The sequence below is a fragment of the Heliangelus exortis genome, chromosome 26, assembly GCF_036169615.1.
Source record: "Heliangelus exortis chromosome 26, bHelExo1.hap1, whole genome shotgun sequence".
NCBI lineage: Eukaryota > Metazoa > Chordata > Aves > Apodiformes > Trochilidae > Heliangelus > Heliangelus exortis.
The window spans coordinates 6,291,532-6,303,801 of record NC_092447.1 but is presented as its reverse complement, the minus strand read 5'-3'; the positions used below and the strand labels follow the sequence as shown (position 1 = coordinate 6,303,801).

Sequence of the window (12,270 nt, the reverse complement as noted above, 5' to 3'; positions counted from 1 at the left end):
GGTGGCTGAGGAAGGAGGAGTGGAATGGGAGCAGGGAACAAACACAGTGCCACAGGTGATGGGTACAGAGGGCAGGAGCGACACCACAGAGATGGGCACACGAGCCTGATGCCACGGTGATGGGCACTGGGACAGGCCTGGCACCTGTGGTGTTGGGGAAGGGCCTGACACCACGGTGATGGACATGATGAGTGTATAGGAAAGACCTGACACCATGAGTGATGGGCTCCGGAGGCAGGTCTGATGCCCTGGTAGTGGGCAAATGGTCCTGATACACTTGGTGATGGGGTCAGGCCTGGTGCCCTGGTGATGGGCACACAGGGAAGACCCAGCGCCACGGGTGATGGGCACCGGGGGCAGGCCTGATGCCTTCAGTGATGGGTACATGGGGAAGACCCGACACCATGGGTGATGGGCACCAGGGTCACTCACCCTCCCTCCTCTCCAGCAGGGCCTGGTAGTGCTGAGCAGCAAAGGCCACCACGTCACTGGGCTGGGCTCGCAACACCTCCAGCGCCAGCCCTTCCAGCAGGTCCTGGAAGCCCTCAGGCAGCCTCAGACTTCTGCCGCAGAAGGAGGTGGCCATTTGCTGCTCCTCGGGACCCCCTGCAGCGGCACACCCGGGGTTCATCCCCCACTCACACCACCCCCGCGGGACCGACGCGGCCAGCCCGGGACTCGAACCCGCGGACTCGGGGGGATGAGGGCGGGAGGTGGCTGTGCGGCCACTGGGGGGCGCGCCCGTCACGTGCGCATGCGCAGCCTCACGCTGTGGCTATGGGGGGGGCAGCGTGTGAGCGAAATCCCCCGAACCCCCCTCCCTCTGTTCCCACCCCCCCCAAAGACCCTCCCCACCCCCTTTTCCCCGCCCGACGCCCCCGGCCCCAACCCGGCCTCCCTCCCAAACCCCCTCACACCCGGCTGGGCCGTACCGGCGCCTGTGGTGAAGCCGTGGTCGCTTAGCAACCGACACACACACACACACACAGACGCGCAGGGGGCGGGGCCTGAGGGGCGGTGTCACCACCCCCCCCCAGGATGTCACCACCCCGCTGTCACCCCCAGGATGGCGGCCTGGGCGCTGCTGTTGGCGCTGCTGGCCCCGGCAGGTAAAGGGCTGGAGGGGAACGGAGGAGGAGGGGAGGGAGCAGTAACAAACCCCCCCTCACACGGGGTCCCTCTTGGGGGGCACCCCCGGACCCGCTGCGGTACACTTGGCACCCCCCGGGAAAGACTGTGGTACCCTTTGGAACTCCCCAGACCCAATTCCAGTCCCTCCCCCGGCCTTGTTTTGACACCCCTGGCACCCCCAGCCCCATTCCCCATTCCCAGGCCCTTTTCCCTCCGCCCCCCAGCCCCACTTTTTTACCCTTGGCACCCCCCCCGGCCCCATTTTAGGGCTCTTTCCCCCCCCAGTCTCACTTTTTTTACCCATGAAACACCTCCCAGACTCAATTTGACACCCTGCCCCCTTTTTGCTGCCCTTTTATTCGGCCCAGCCCCGTTTTGACACCCGTGCCCCCCAGCCCCTTTTTGACACCCTTGGCACCTCCCAGCTCCATTCTGACACCCTCTCTTCCTACCCCAGGCCCAATTTGACACCTTTTCTCCTCCCCAGCCCCTTTTTATACCCTTTCAACGCCCCCCCAGCTCCACTTTGACACCCTTGGCACCCCCCACGCCTCATTTTGATGCCCTTGGCACCCTCCTAGCTCCATTTTGTCACCTCCCAACCCCATTTCAACACCCTTTCCCCACCCCCTAACCCCATTACCCCATTTTAACACCCAGGACACCCTCAGCCTCATTTGGACACCTCTTTCCACCCCCCAGCCCCATTTCCTCACCCAGGGCACGTGGCTTTACATAAGGTGGGAGTCGCACGTGGCTCCTTGCCAGCATCTCATGGGCTCTGCTTTTTATAGCCCCTTCCCAGCCTCTCGAGCTTTATTACTTATTTTTTTCTTTTTTTTTTTTCCTCCTCCAATTCCTTTTTTAAATTTTTTTTTCCTTTTTTTTTTTTTTTTTTTTTTTTATGTAACTCATCCATCCCCAGAGCCTCATGGCATGAAATGGTGGGACTGGCCTTGAGGCTGGTTTAAGAGTTGCTGAGTACATTGTTTAAAACTAAACCCTCATTACACCCCCCAGAAAATGGGGACTTTGGGAGTGCTGGGACTGAGACCTCTGCCACATTCCCACCTCACTACTTCCCAAACTTTTTATTTTTTTGCAAGAAAAAATAGGTCAGAGCATGTTTATTAGCTGGTTGATACGCTCCCATCCTGTTACTAGAAGAATTTTGACCAAAATCTGCATCCACACACAAGCACCTACGCCTTGGGAGGCGACTTCTCCGTTTGAGAGACTTGGGGACTTCAAGTCCTGCCTCTTCCTCACCTCCCTGGTGCCTTTAACCACCTAAAGGTTGACCAGGACTGAAGTAATTGATGAGTGAGAGCAGGATCTCAAATAATCCGGATTGTCTTCACAGTTGGGTTGTTTTTTTTTCCCTCGTTGCTTTTTGGTTTTGCCTCTTGGAGATGTTTTTGTCTCTTGCTCACAGGGGCAATGCTGGGCTTTGCATCCTACTATGGCCACCACATGGTGCTGCAGAAGGAGCCCGTGGGGGCCCTGGTGTGGGGCTATGGGGACTTGGGGACCACGGTGACAGTGGCTCTGTCCGGGGACGGTGGCCTCGTTGTCACGAAGAAGACAGCAGAGGTGAAAGGTTGGTCCTGGCCCCTGCACCCTTGGCTTGGGGGTTGGTTCCACACCCTGGCCTTGCAGAGGTGACACTGATGCTGCCACCTCCAGCTGCTTCACCCCTGGCACCTTCTGGAGGGGGCTCAGGTGTCCCCCTCCCCACCAATGCTGGAGCCCAGTGCTGAGGCTGCCCAGGGGAGAGGGGAGGGGATTTATCTCCTCTCCTTGTCAAAACCCTCTCCAGGGATGGTTTTCCTCTCTTGGAAGATCCTGCTGGAGATCTCCAAGTTCTGAAGGACATTGCAAGGGGCTGATTGTCTCCTGCTAGGGGGTGAAACTACTCTGGAGAGCCTGGAGGTGTCTTGCAGGAAAGCAGCAATTCGTTGCTCCTGGGAGATCTGCAGGATCCATCCTCAACCAGGGCCAGAAAAATCCACACTAAGCTCCAGCAGAATATCTTTACACCTCGAATTGGCACCTCTATAATTAGCCAGAGCCATCGCAGTGTCACACACACCCCAAGCTGCTCCTGTAATCTTGGTTCCTACCAGCAAGCTTCTACTCTGACACACATTTTGGCTCCCAGATTTTTCTTTTTTTTTTTTTTCTTTCTTAACCCTTAAACTCCTGCAGCCTCTGGTGGTGGTGGAGACCTTCCCAAATCTTATTTCCCCCAGCCCCCTTTGTGGTGGGGAAGCTTTCCCTCCTTGCCTGTCCATCCCCACTGGTTGTTGGCCATCTTTTGGTGAAGATCTCAAGATCTTCACCAGGATCAGGAATGATAAACACCATCCTCTTCTTCCAGGACCTTCTGGGACGTGGACAACCCTCCTGGACCCTATGGAGCCAGGTGGTCCCTACGAGTTGACAGCCAGGCAGGGCACAAACAACGTGACGCTGCAGGACGTCTACTTTGGGGACGTGTGGCTTTGCAGTGGGCAGAGCAACATGGCAATGACAGTCCTGCAGGTGAGCAGCCACAGGGAGGCCCTGGACCTGCTGGGATCATTCCAGGATGCTCCTGGTGTGCTCCCAACCCTTCCTTAGATCACCAATGCCAGCCAGGAGCTTGCTGCAGCCTCTCAGTACCCCTATGTCCGACTCTTTGCCGTGGCTCCCACCCGCTCCGACCACGAACTGCAGGACCTGGAAGGAATTGACTTACCCTGGTCCATCCCAAGAGCTGGTCAGAAAAACCCACCTACAAAAAAAGCCCCCAAAATGGCTTTTTGCCCCTTTTTGTTTTGTTTTGTTTTTTCTCTCCTGTTTTTGCAGCTGTTTCTTGCACAGAAATTCTGGGCCACGGGAATTTCACCTACTTCTCAGCCATCTGCTGGCTGCTGGGGCAGCGTCTCTACGAGACCCTGGGCTACCCCGTGGGGCTGGTGGAGGCAGCCTGGGGGGGCACCCCCATCGAAGCCTGGTCCTCCCCCAGGGCACTGAGGGCCTGTGGGCTGCTGGAGGAGATGGGGAGGTGAGGGGAGTGCTGGGGAGGGACCCCTCCTCCTCCTGGCCCGGGGCATGATGATTTGAGGGAGGGGGTCAGCCTCATCCCCTCCACCCCCAAACATTCTGGAGTAGGGAGCAAGGGGGCTGTCAGGAGGACCCCAAAGCCCCAGTTTCATGCCTGTCCCCATGTTTTGCCCCCCTTTAAGCACAGTTTTATCTCCCAGCCCCTCTGGCCCTCATGCCCCTTCGGTGCTCTGGAACGCCATGATCCACCCTCTGCTCAACATGACGCTGCAGGGGGTCGCCTGGTACCAGGGTGAGTCCCCTCCCCCCCCATTTTTCCCTTCTCCACTCCTCCTTATCCCACTGGGCTCTCACTTTTGGAGCCAGGGGAGGCAAACACCCTCCTGAACACCGACCTCTACAACTGCACCTTCCCCGCCCTCATTGCCGACTGGCGCCGCGCCTTCCACGCTGGATCCGCCGGGCAGACCCACCCGCTCCTCCCCTTTGGCTTCGTGCAGGTGAGGAAGAAGGTTTGGGGGGGGGGCCAGGACCCCCACCCTCACCTCCTTGCATTCAGGATGCCCCCCAGTCCATTCCCTCAGCTGTGTTCTCCCCCTTCCCACGTTGTAGCTCTCCACCTACCGCCGGCAGAGCCCCCGGGACACCTTCCCCTGGCTCCGCTGGCACCAAACGGCTGACCTGGGGGTTGTCCCCAACACCAGGATGCCCAACACCTTCATGGCAGTGGCCATGGACCTGGGTGACGAACATTCACCCTACGGCAGGCAAGGAGGGGACACCACCCATGGGACACCGACCCCCTCCCCTTCTTGATCCTAAAGGTCATTTCCAACCCAAAACGCTTCCCGGGTGGGTTGGAAAAACCTCTCCCACAGCATCCACCCACGGGACAAGCAGAACGTGGCCCACCGCCTCCACTTGGGTGCCAGGGCCATGGCCTATGGGGAGAAGAACCTGGTTTTCCAGGGTCCTTATCCCACCCGTGCCTTCCTGGAGGTGACCAGGGCTCTGCTGAACATCACCTACACCCAGGAGCTGGTTTGGCGCAGCAGGGACGTGCCGGCCTTCGAGGTGAGGAGGGGGAGAAGCCACCAGCAACCCCCCTCAGGGCAGGGTGAGAGAAGCCCCACCCTGACACAGCAGGGTTAATTTTTCACTCCCAGGTTTGCTGCTCCCACCAGGCGTCCCCGTGTGAGTGGGTGCCAGCCCCAGTGGTGACAGTGCAGTCCCACCAGGTGACACTGTCCGTGGCTGGCTGCGGGAGGCTGGTGTTGGGCTTGCGCTACGCCTGGGCTGAGTGGCCCTGTGACTACCAGGCCTGTGTCCTCTACAACCCCGGGGGGCTGCCTGCACCCCCCTTCCTCCTGCACACCTCTGGAGAAAGGGAGCTGCTGCTCCAACCCAGTTTTGGGATCTGAATCCCACAGGACTGGAGTGAGGGGACATCAGGAGTGTGGCAAGGGGACAGTGGAGGGTGCTCAGCCCTTGGGTGAAGCCAGCACCACGGTGTGCTGATGTGGCTTCATTACTGGCTGGTTAATTAAACACTTCCCAGCTCCTCCTGGGCCTGTAGGAAGGGAGGGGAGCACCAATTTACAATGAAATTGCTAAAAATTGGGGGAAAAGCACCAGTTTACAATGACATTGGTAAAAAAGGAGGGGAAACTGCCCATTTACAACAAAATTGCTAAAAAGTGATGTCAAGAGAACCAGCAGGAGACAGGGACGGGAGGTGAACCCCTCACTGCTGCTTCTTACCCCATGCCTGGACACCTGGGGCATGGACAAGAATCTGCTCTATTAATAAATACTTTTAATTAAATCACACTTTTTTCTTTTTTTTTTTTTTATTCCCCTCGGTCCCCCTCTTTCAGCAAAGAAATTGGGTGTGGATGAGCTACAACATGGCACACGGTGCTTGGAATCAGCTGAAAGAGTCTCTTCCCCCCCCCCCCCCAAAATTGTTTTTTTCCACCTTTTTTCATTTTTTGGCTGGAGAGGGGGGACAGATCAACCCCCACCCCAAAATCAACCCCAGAGCTCACCTGAGGTCAGGCAGAGCCCAGTGAGTCACGGGAAGCTTTTCCCATTGCTTCTGCTCCAGGTTTGGGTCCTAAGGCAAGAGAAGGAAAAGGAGGAACTGATTCATCACAAACTGGGATTTTGGGCTTCCCCAAGAGCCAGCTGGGCTAGCCCCATAGTTGCCATGGCAACAAACGGGGTTAAATCCACTTCAATTTGGGTGGGTTTTGTTCAAATGCAGCCCTTGGGGGGCCAGGAAAGGAGCCCGAGCCTCCTGGAACCACCATGACCTCCATGAGACCCCCAAGGAGCTTCCTCAAAAGCCAAAGTGTGCTGGGGAGAGCACAAGCAGGCTTGGGGCGGCAAGAGAAGAGCCAAGAAGCCTTCTCCAGAGTGACAAAAACCAACCCACCTGGAGCCCCAGCACCATTGGCCTCAGGGTGATGTTTGGGTTTCGTGGTCTCCAGCCCAGCCAGCAGCGTCATGAAGTCAACAACGGTGTCGATGTCCCCCTGGTTGGGGGCGGCTTCCTTGAGAGCGCTGACGGCGTTGAGACGGCTGAAGGAGGTAACCTGGGAGATGTTGGCCCGGAGGAAGAGGAGGAGGAGGTTGAGGTCGTTGAGGGGGCAGGTGAGCATCTTGCGGCTGAGGAGGTCGAAGGCAGGCAGCATCTCGTAGACAGAGAGCAACCCCTTGTCCCACTGGCAGAGCTGCAGGGCATTGTAGATGACAACGGGGAGCAGGAGGATGTAGACACCGCCGACCGTGAGGCTGAGGAGCTGGAAGATGAAGAAGAAGGCCAACTTGCAAGGGATGAGCAGGGGGATGTGGGGCTCCACCTGTAGCAGCCCCGTTTTGATGGAGCAGCTGAACTCATCCTGGAAGGCAATGTTGAGGTGGAGGAAGATCAGGTAGAGGCAGGTGGCAGCCAGGAGCACCAGAAGGAGCAGGTTCCTCAGCATGAAGATGAAGGTCAGGGAATGGGTGTGCTGCTTGCAGATCAGGTACCGCTCCAGCAACGGGAACTCAAAGTACCTCTCCTGGCGTGCCCTGGGGACAGAGGGGACACAGCAGAGACTCACCCAGCTCTGTCCCAAAGGCCACACAGCCACGTGGAAGGACACATCCCAGCGGTCTCACCTCTCATACTCCTCCCAGAACCTCTCCGGCTTGGCACTGTCCTGCTGGACCTTCCTCATGTGCTGGACCAGTCGGACGGAGCGGTTGTAGGATTTGTCCAACTCATCCATGACAAAGAGGAGGTCGGAGCGGAGGGAGGGGGCGGCAGCATAACGCCAGAGCAGGGAGGGCAGGTACATCAGCACCCCCACCACCAGCAGGGAGTAGGGGAAGACCTGGGGGGAGGAGAGGAACGGGCACCCAGTGACCTGGAGCTCCTGAGCCTCCCCCCGAGGAGACCCAACCCCCCCGAGGACCTACCCTGAGAGCCCAGAGGGACTTGGTGACCGTGTGTCCCTCCGTGTCCAGGCCATGGTGCAGCAGGGAGTCCCAGCATGCTGTGTCCACGTAGGCTGACTGCTTCCCAGTGAAGTTGGTGGGAGGGAAGCAGCTGATCTGAGAACCTGGGAGGAGGAGGTGGTTGAACCACAGACAGTGCTCTGTGACCTGGTGTCACCCGTCTAAGGTGGTGTTTTGAACTACAAAAAGCCTTTTTCTGAGGGGTTTTGCATCTTGCCCTCCCCACGGTGTTCTCCAGTGAGGCTTTTTCCATCTCTTACTGAACACAAACCCTTTGAACGTGGCCAGGGGGGGAATTACTGAGAAGCCAGAAAGGAGTCAACCCAAATACCCCAGGGGCATCCCTGGGACATTGGCCAGGGCTGGATTTAGCCTGAAGTGACCACGTAGTGTCAATGACACCCTCTGTTCCCCTGCCAGCATCCCCCTCCTACTCAGGAACACACAAAGACACTGGGGACAAGACACGGGAACCCCCCTGCCCTTCTCCAGGCTTTCCCAGACACCAATAATCCATTAAAAAAATAATAATAACTAAAAAATTAATAAACATCCCCCAGACAAAATCCCATCGGACCATGACCAGGAAGGGTCCAAGCTCCCATGCTGGCAAAGCCCCAACTCACCAGTGGAGAATTCCCGTGCGAAAGCCAAGGAGACGAGGAGCAGGGGCAGCCCCACGGTGACAAATTTGAGGAGGCGGTCACTGGGCAGCTCCAGGCGCAGGGCCCTGGGGTGGGAACCCCCGGGATCAGGGAGCAGAGCATCAGAGAGCATGAACTCAGCAGCTGTGTGTGAGAGGGACATCTTCCCCAGCAGGACACACAGCACAGCTGCTCGGGTGCTGCCTGAGAGGTTTTGTAGGGCTGCAGGCAATTCCTCCCTGCCCAGACACAGCTTGAACAACCATCCCCCTGAACAACCTCAAATTACAGGGGAGGCTTTTTTGCAAATAGCAGGCACCAAAATAGCAAAAATAAACACAACTGGTGGCTGTGGAGCAGGGCTGGGAGGCTGCAGCCACTCCCCAGGGTTTTATGGCTCTCTGTCATCTGCAAGGTTATTTCTGGTGGAGCCTTGGAGGGGCCCGGGGCTCCCCTTCCTCTGGTTGTTTTCACCCCAGATGAGGAGGTGAGGATGGGGCATGGGGTACAAAGAGCCCCAGACCAGCCCTGAGAACTCTGGGGACCAAAAAGCCACCAAGCACTGGTAGCTGCTGGTCTGAGGGGAGAAGATCAACTGCAGTCCCCCCAGATTTCCAAGAAGGGAAAGGGAAATGGCTCCAATTCAAGTTCTTGAGGGAAAGGTGTCCTGATAATGGGACCAGAGAAGCTCCAAAGAAACACAGATGCCAGGATCTAGACACAAAGGATGGGGAAAATGGGGTGATGGGAAGGAAACATTCCCACAGGCAGTGTCCTGGAACCAGTACCAACACCTCTGGCAGCACAGAGCTGAGGGAGCCCTGGAGCTGCTGGGCCAAGCCAAGCAGAGGGACTCCTCGGGCAGTCTCAGCCGCTGCCAAATTGCACTTCTGATGGATTTTCCAACGTTGGGAATCTCCAAATCGGAGCCTGGAGTGCCAGGATGGGAGGGAGAGATTCCTGGAGAGCTCTGGAGGGAGGAGCAGAGCCATTACACACCAGCCCATGGCCTCCAGCAGGATCTGCATCTTTTATTGCTCAAAACATGGCCTGGACAAAGCCCAGTTTGTCCAAACAAGAGACTTTCCAGCCCAACTTCTGCACCAAATCAGGGCAGGAAGCACGAGCAGCTTCCTGGTTTGAAGCCAGCGACACTGGTACCGACCCGGGAGGGTTCTGGAAAGCAGCAGAGACCCTAAACTCAGAGACCCTAAAATCAGTCCCACTCCCTGCCTGTCTCCTCAATCGTCAGGGACCTCCAGCTCCAGCTTCTTCAGGGTCTTCTGGAAGAAGAGGGGGGGTTTGCAGACGAGGTTGATCCCCTGACCCAGGGGCAGGGAGAGGCGGTGGGCGTGGAGGTGGAGGGGGAGGTGCCGAGCCTTGCTCTGCTCCAGCTTCAGCCTCTTCAGGGTGATCTCAGGAAGTTTCTGCAACCAGGAGAGAGAAAAAAAAAATCATTTCCACCACTCTATCCCTTCAAAATGGGCCTTGAAAATCATCGGCCTGGGTTTGGGGATACAAATGGGATTTAACCCGCCTCACCTGGGGTGCCAGCTTGCTCCAGTGGGAATATTTGTGATCCCCCAGGATGGGGCAGCCCAGCCCGTAGGCCAAGTGAACCCGGAGCTGGTGCTTCACCCCTGGGGAGGGAAGGGAAGGAGGAGAAACATGACACCCAGCTACACCATCCCCCGGGCTGGCTCATTCCCAGAGATTTAGCCCCAAAAATAAAGCATTTCAGTCGTGTCTAACAGGTTCCCAAGAAAGCAGATCCCCAGCCCCAGGACCCCCCAGCCCAGACTCACCAGTGATGGGCTGGAGCTCCAGCAGGGAGCAGGCAGCAGAGCGGGCCAGCAGGCGGTACCGGGTGACCGCGGTCTCAGCGTGCTGGTTCCGACGGGTCCTCAGCACCTTCCCCTCCTCGGGGGACAGGCGGTAGTTAGGGGCCAGGGTCATCTGCAGAGGGGGTGAGAGGGTGAGCTGCTGGAGGAGGGGGTGTCAGAGTGGGGAGGGGGGCCCAGGGGACAACCCCCTCACCTTGTAGTGTGGCTGGTGGCTCTGCACCTCCTTCTCCACCATGGGGATCTCCACGGTGCCCTCAGAGGGCTCTGGGTCCCCCAGGCTGATCGCCCTGGGGAGGGGAACCAGGTGGGTGCTGCTGCAGCAGGGAGGGAGCCTCCCCCCCATCCCTTCATCCCCCTCTAGATAGGTCATCACTCCACCAAGCCCCGTGTCCCCAGGCCCTGGTGACCTCTCCCTTCACCCCTTCTTCCCATTCCTTTCAGCTCTCAGACGTTCCCCTACCAGTAGAACTTCTCCACCTGACGGGTTTTGAAGAGCAGACGGATCTTGTCAGCCACCTCCTTGTTCCGTGCCAGCACCATCAGGCCTGTGGTCTCTTTGTCCAGACGGTGGCAGAGGTGGAGGGGTTCAGCTCTCATGTTCTCCAACATCTTGGCCAAAACGGGCAGCACGTCACTTATGCAGTTCTTGATCCTGGGGCCACCTGCAGAACCCCAGAGAACAAGGGGGATGTTCAGCTCCCTGGAGTTACCCACAGAATGCTGCAGCCTAAAGGAGACATCCCCCATCCCTCTCCACGCAGGGAGGATGGAGACAAAGGATCCATCACCAATACCACAAAACCAATTTTTTCCTCAGGGCCAGCTTCTCACCATGCACGGGAACACCATAGGGCTTGTTGATGACCACAATCTCCTCATTCTGGTAAATGGTTTCCTGCTTGAGCACTTTGGCCAGGACATTGGGGTGAACCTGCTGCAGCTGCTTGCTCAGCTTGGCAAATTCCTGCACCCGGCGCTGTGCCGGATCTTTGGGGACCTGAAGAGAGAAGACAAAAAATCTTGTTGGTGGAGAAGTTGATAAACGGCTCTTGGCAAAGCCCCTGAGTGACCTTCAGCAGCTCCTGGGGGTGCTCCTGAGGAGGACTGTTACCAACAGAACCGAGCAGAGGGACGCGGGGCTGAGGGGACACAGCCAGGGGGACTGAGGGGACGTGAGAGAGCACGGCCGGGGGGACTGAGGGGACACGACCCGTGGGGATGTAAGGGACACGACTCGGAGGGACTGAGGGGACACGAGGCGCATGAAGGGGGTCCCGGCCTCGCCCCCTGTGGGCTCCCCAGGCCGCGATGCACGCCGGGAGTCGTAGTCCGTCCCCTCAGCCCCGCGGCATCTGCCTCTGCCCCTCCCTCCCTCCCTTTTTCACCTCCTGCCTCTGCCTCTCCTCCTCACTCCTCCGCTGCCGCAGCCGCTCCGCCAGCTGCTCAGCCCGCAGCTCCGGCTCCGCCGCCCGCCCGCAGACGCTCCGCACCGCCCAGCACAGCCCCACCGCCGCCCGCGGACACAGCCCCGCAGCGCTCGCCGCCGCCATCTTCCCGCCTCCCTCCCTCCACCCAGGCGGCTCCGGAGGCGGTGCTTGGTCCGGCTAGACCAACCGGAAGGGGGCAGAGCAGGAGAGTGACAAGCGACCCCACCAATAGAAACTCGAGTGGCGGGACTCAAGGGGGAAGTGGCCGGGTGTTTAAACTCCGGTGACGGTTGGCGGAGCGGAGCTGCGGGGTCTGTCAGGTACGGGGGGGACAGGGAGGGACAGCGAGACCGCGGGAGGGCACTGCCACCCTACAGTCCCAGCTGATCCCCCCTGCCCAGGGGATGGGGCTGCCCCACTGTGAGGTGGGCAGTTCCGTGAGGAATTCTGAAGGGGTCTCGGAACCTTCCCACCCCTCCTCAATCGAGGTGAGGGGCTCTGAGGGGGTTCAGAATCCCACCCAGGGAGATGGGGGGCGCCGAGGGGTCTCTGAGCCCCCCTGTAGTGAGCTGAGGGGCTCAGGACCCCCAGCAGAGTGGGGTGAGGGATTCTCAGGGGGCCTGGAGACCTTGAGAGTGGGGTAAGAGGATCTCCAGGGCTCAGAACCCCTCC

The 12,270-nt window shown here is 58.6% G+C and overlaps 3 protein-coding genes across 4 annotated transcripts; 1 reads left to right on the top strand and 2 right to left on the bottom strand.

Annotated features, from left to right (window-relative positions):
- Positions 1 to 1,010: 1,010 nt before the first annotated feature.
- On the top strand, positions 1,011 to 6,004 carry SIAE (sialic acid acetylesterase). 2 transcript variants are annotated; one of them, XM_071769167.1, is made up of 10 exons: positions 1,011 to 1,109; positions 2,567 to 2,731; positions 3,512 to 3,675; positions 3,754 to 3,892; positions 3,997 to 4,180; positions 4,380 to 4,471; positions 4,546 to 4,679; positions 4,792 to 4,946; positions 5,058 to 5,253; positions 5,610 to 6,004. In XM_071769167.1, exons 1-10 carry the CDS (start codon positions 1,067 to 1,069, stop codon positions 5,673 to 5,675), a joined length of 1,338 nt encoding a protein of 445 aa, XP_071625268.1. In that variant the 5' UTR covers positions 1,011 to 1,066; the 3' UTR covers positions 5,676 to 6,004. The 2 variants fall into 2 exon arrangements, with proteins under 2 accessions (XP_071625268.1, XP_071625267.1); XM_071769166.1 differs by having other exon boundaries at positions 5,346 to 6,004.
- Positions 6,005 to 6,097: 93 nt separating this feature from the next.
- Positions 6,098 to 9,260, bottom strand: PANX3 (pannexin 3). Its single transcript, XM_071769169.1, has 5 exons — positions 8,310 to 9,260; positions 7,645 to 7,787; positions 7,345 to 7,559; positions 6,617 to 7,254; positions 6,098 to 6,295 (listed from the first exon to the last, which is right to left on the bottom strand). The coding sequence occupies exons 1-5, from the start codon at positions 8,488 to 8,490 to the stop codon at positions 6,234 to 6,236; spliced, it is 1,239 nt and encodes a 412-aa protein (XP_071625270.1). The 5' UTR covers positions 8,491 to 9,260; the 3' UTR covers positions 6,098 to 6,233.
- A 78-nt stretch (positions 9,261 to 9,338) lies between these two features.
- On the bottom strand, positions 9,339 to 11,736 carry RPUSD4 (RNA pseudouridine synthase D4). Its single transcript, XM_071769177.1, has 7 exons — positions 11,516 to 11,736; positions 11,003 to 11,175; positions 10,632 to 10,833; positions 10,365 to 10,458; positions 10,133 to 10,283; positions 9,870 to 9,967; positions 9,339 to 9,754 (listed from the first exon to the last, which is right to left on the bottom strand). Exons 1-7 carry the CDS (start codon positions 11,719 to 11,721, stop codon positions 9,569 to 9,571), a joined length of 1,110 nt encoding a protein of 369 aa, XP_071625278.1. The 5' UTR covers positions 11,722 to 11,736; the 3' UTR covers positions 9,339 to 9,568.
- Between the last annotated feature and the right edge of the window lie 534 nt (positions 11,737 to 12,270).

Bases quoted from the DNA above. Each gene is read 5' to 3' on its own strand.
- SIAE (XM_071769166.1), top strand. From the start codon at position 1,067: ATGGCGGCCTGGGCGCTGCTGTTGGCGCTGCTGGCCCCGGCAG. The intron at 4,680-4,791 runs GTGAGGAAGAAG...CCCACGTTGTAG, and splicing joins TCCCCTTTGGCTTCGTGCAG to CTCTCCACCTACCGCCGGCA. The intron at 4,947-5,057 runs GCAAGGAGGGGA...CCTCTCCCACAG, and splicing joins GAACATTCACCCTACGGCAG to CATCCACCCACGGGACAAGC.
- PANX3 (XM_071769169.1), bottom strand. From the start codon at position 8,490: ATGTCCCTCTCACACACAGCTGCTGAGTTCATGCTCTCTGATGCTCTG. The intron at 7,560-7,644 runs GTAGGTCCTCGG...TCCTCCCCCCAG, and splicing joins AGTCCCTCTGGGCTCTCAGG to GTCTTCCCCTACTCCCTGCT. The intron at 6,296-6,616 runs GTGGGTTGGTTT...CTCTTGCCTTAG, and splicing joins CAATGGTGCTGGGGCTCCAG to GACCCAAACCTGGAGCAGAA.
- RPUSD4 (XM_071769177.1), bottom strand. From the start codon at position 11,721: ATGGCGGCGGCGAGCGCTGCGGGGCTGTGTCCGCGGGCGGCGGTGGGG. The intron at 9,968-10,132 runs GTGAGTCTGGGC...TTCCCTCCCCAG, and splicing joins GGAGCTCCAGCCCATCACTG to GGGTGAAGCACCAGCTCCGG. The intron at 9,755-9,869 runs GTGAGGCGGGTT...TCCTGGTTGCAG, and splicing joins GGAGCAAGCTGGCACCCCAG to AAACTTCCTGAGATCACCCT.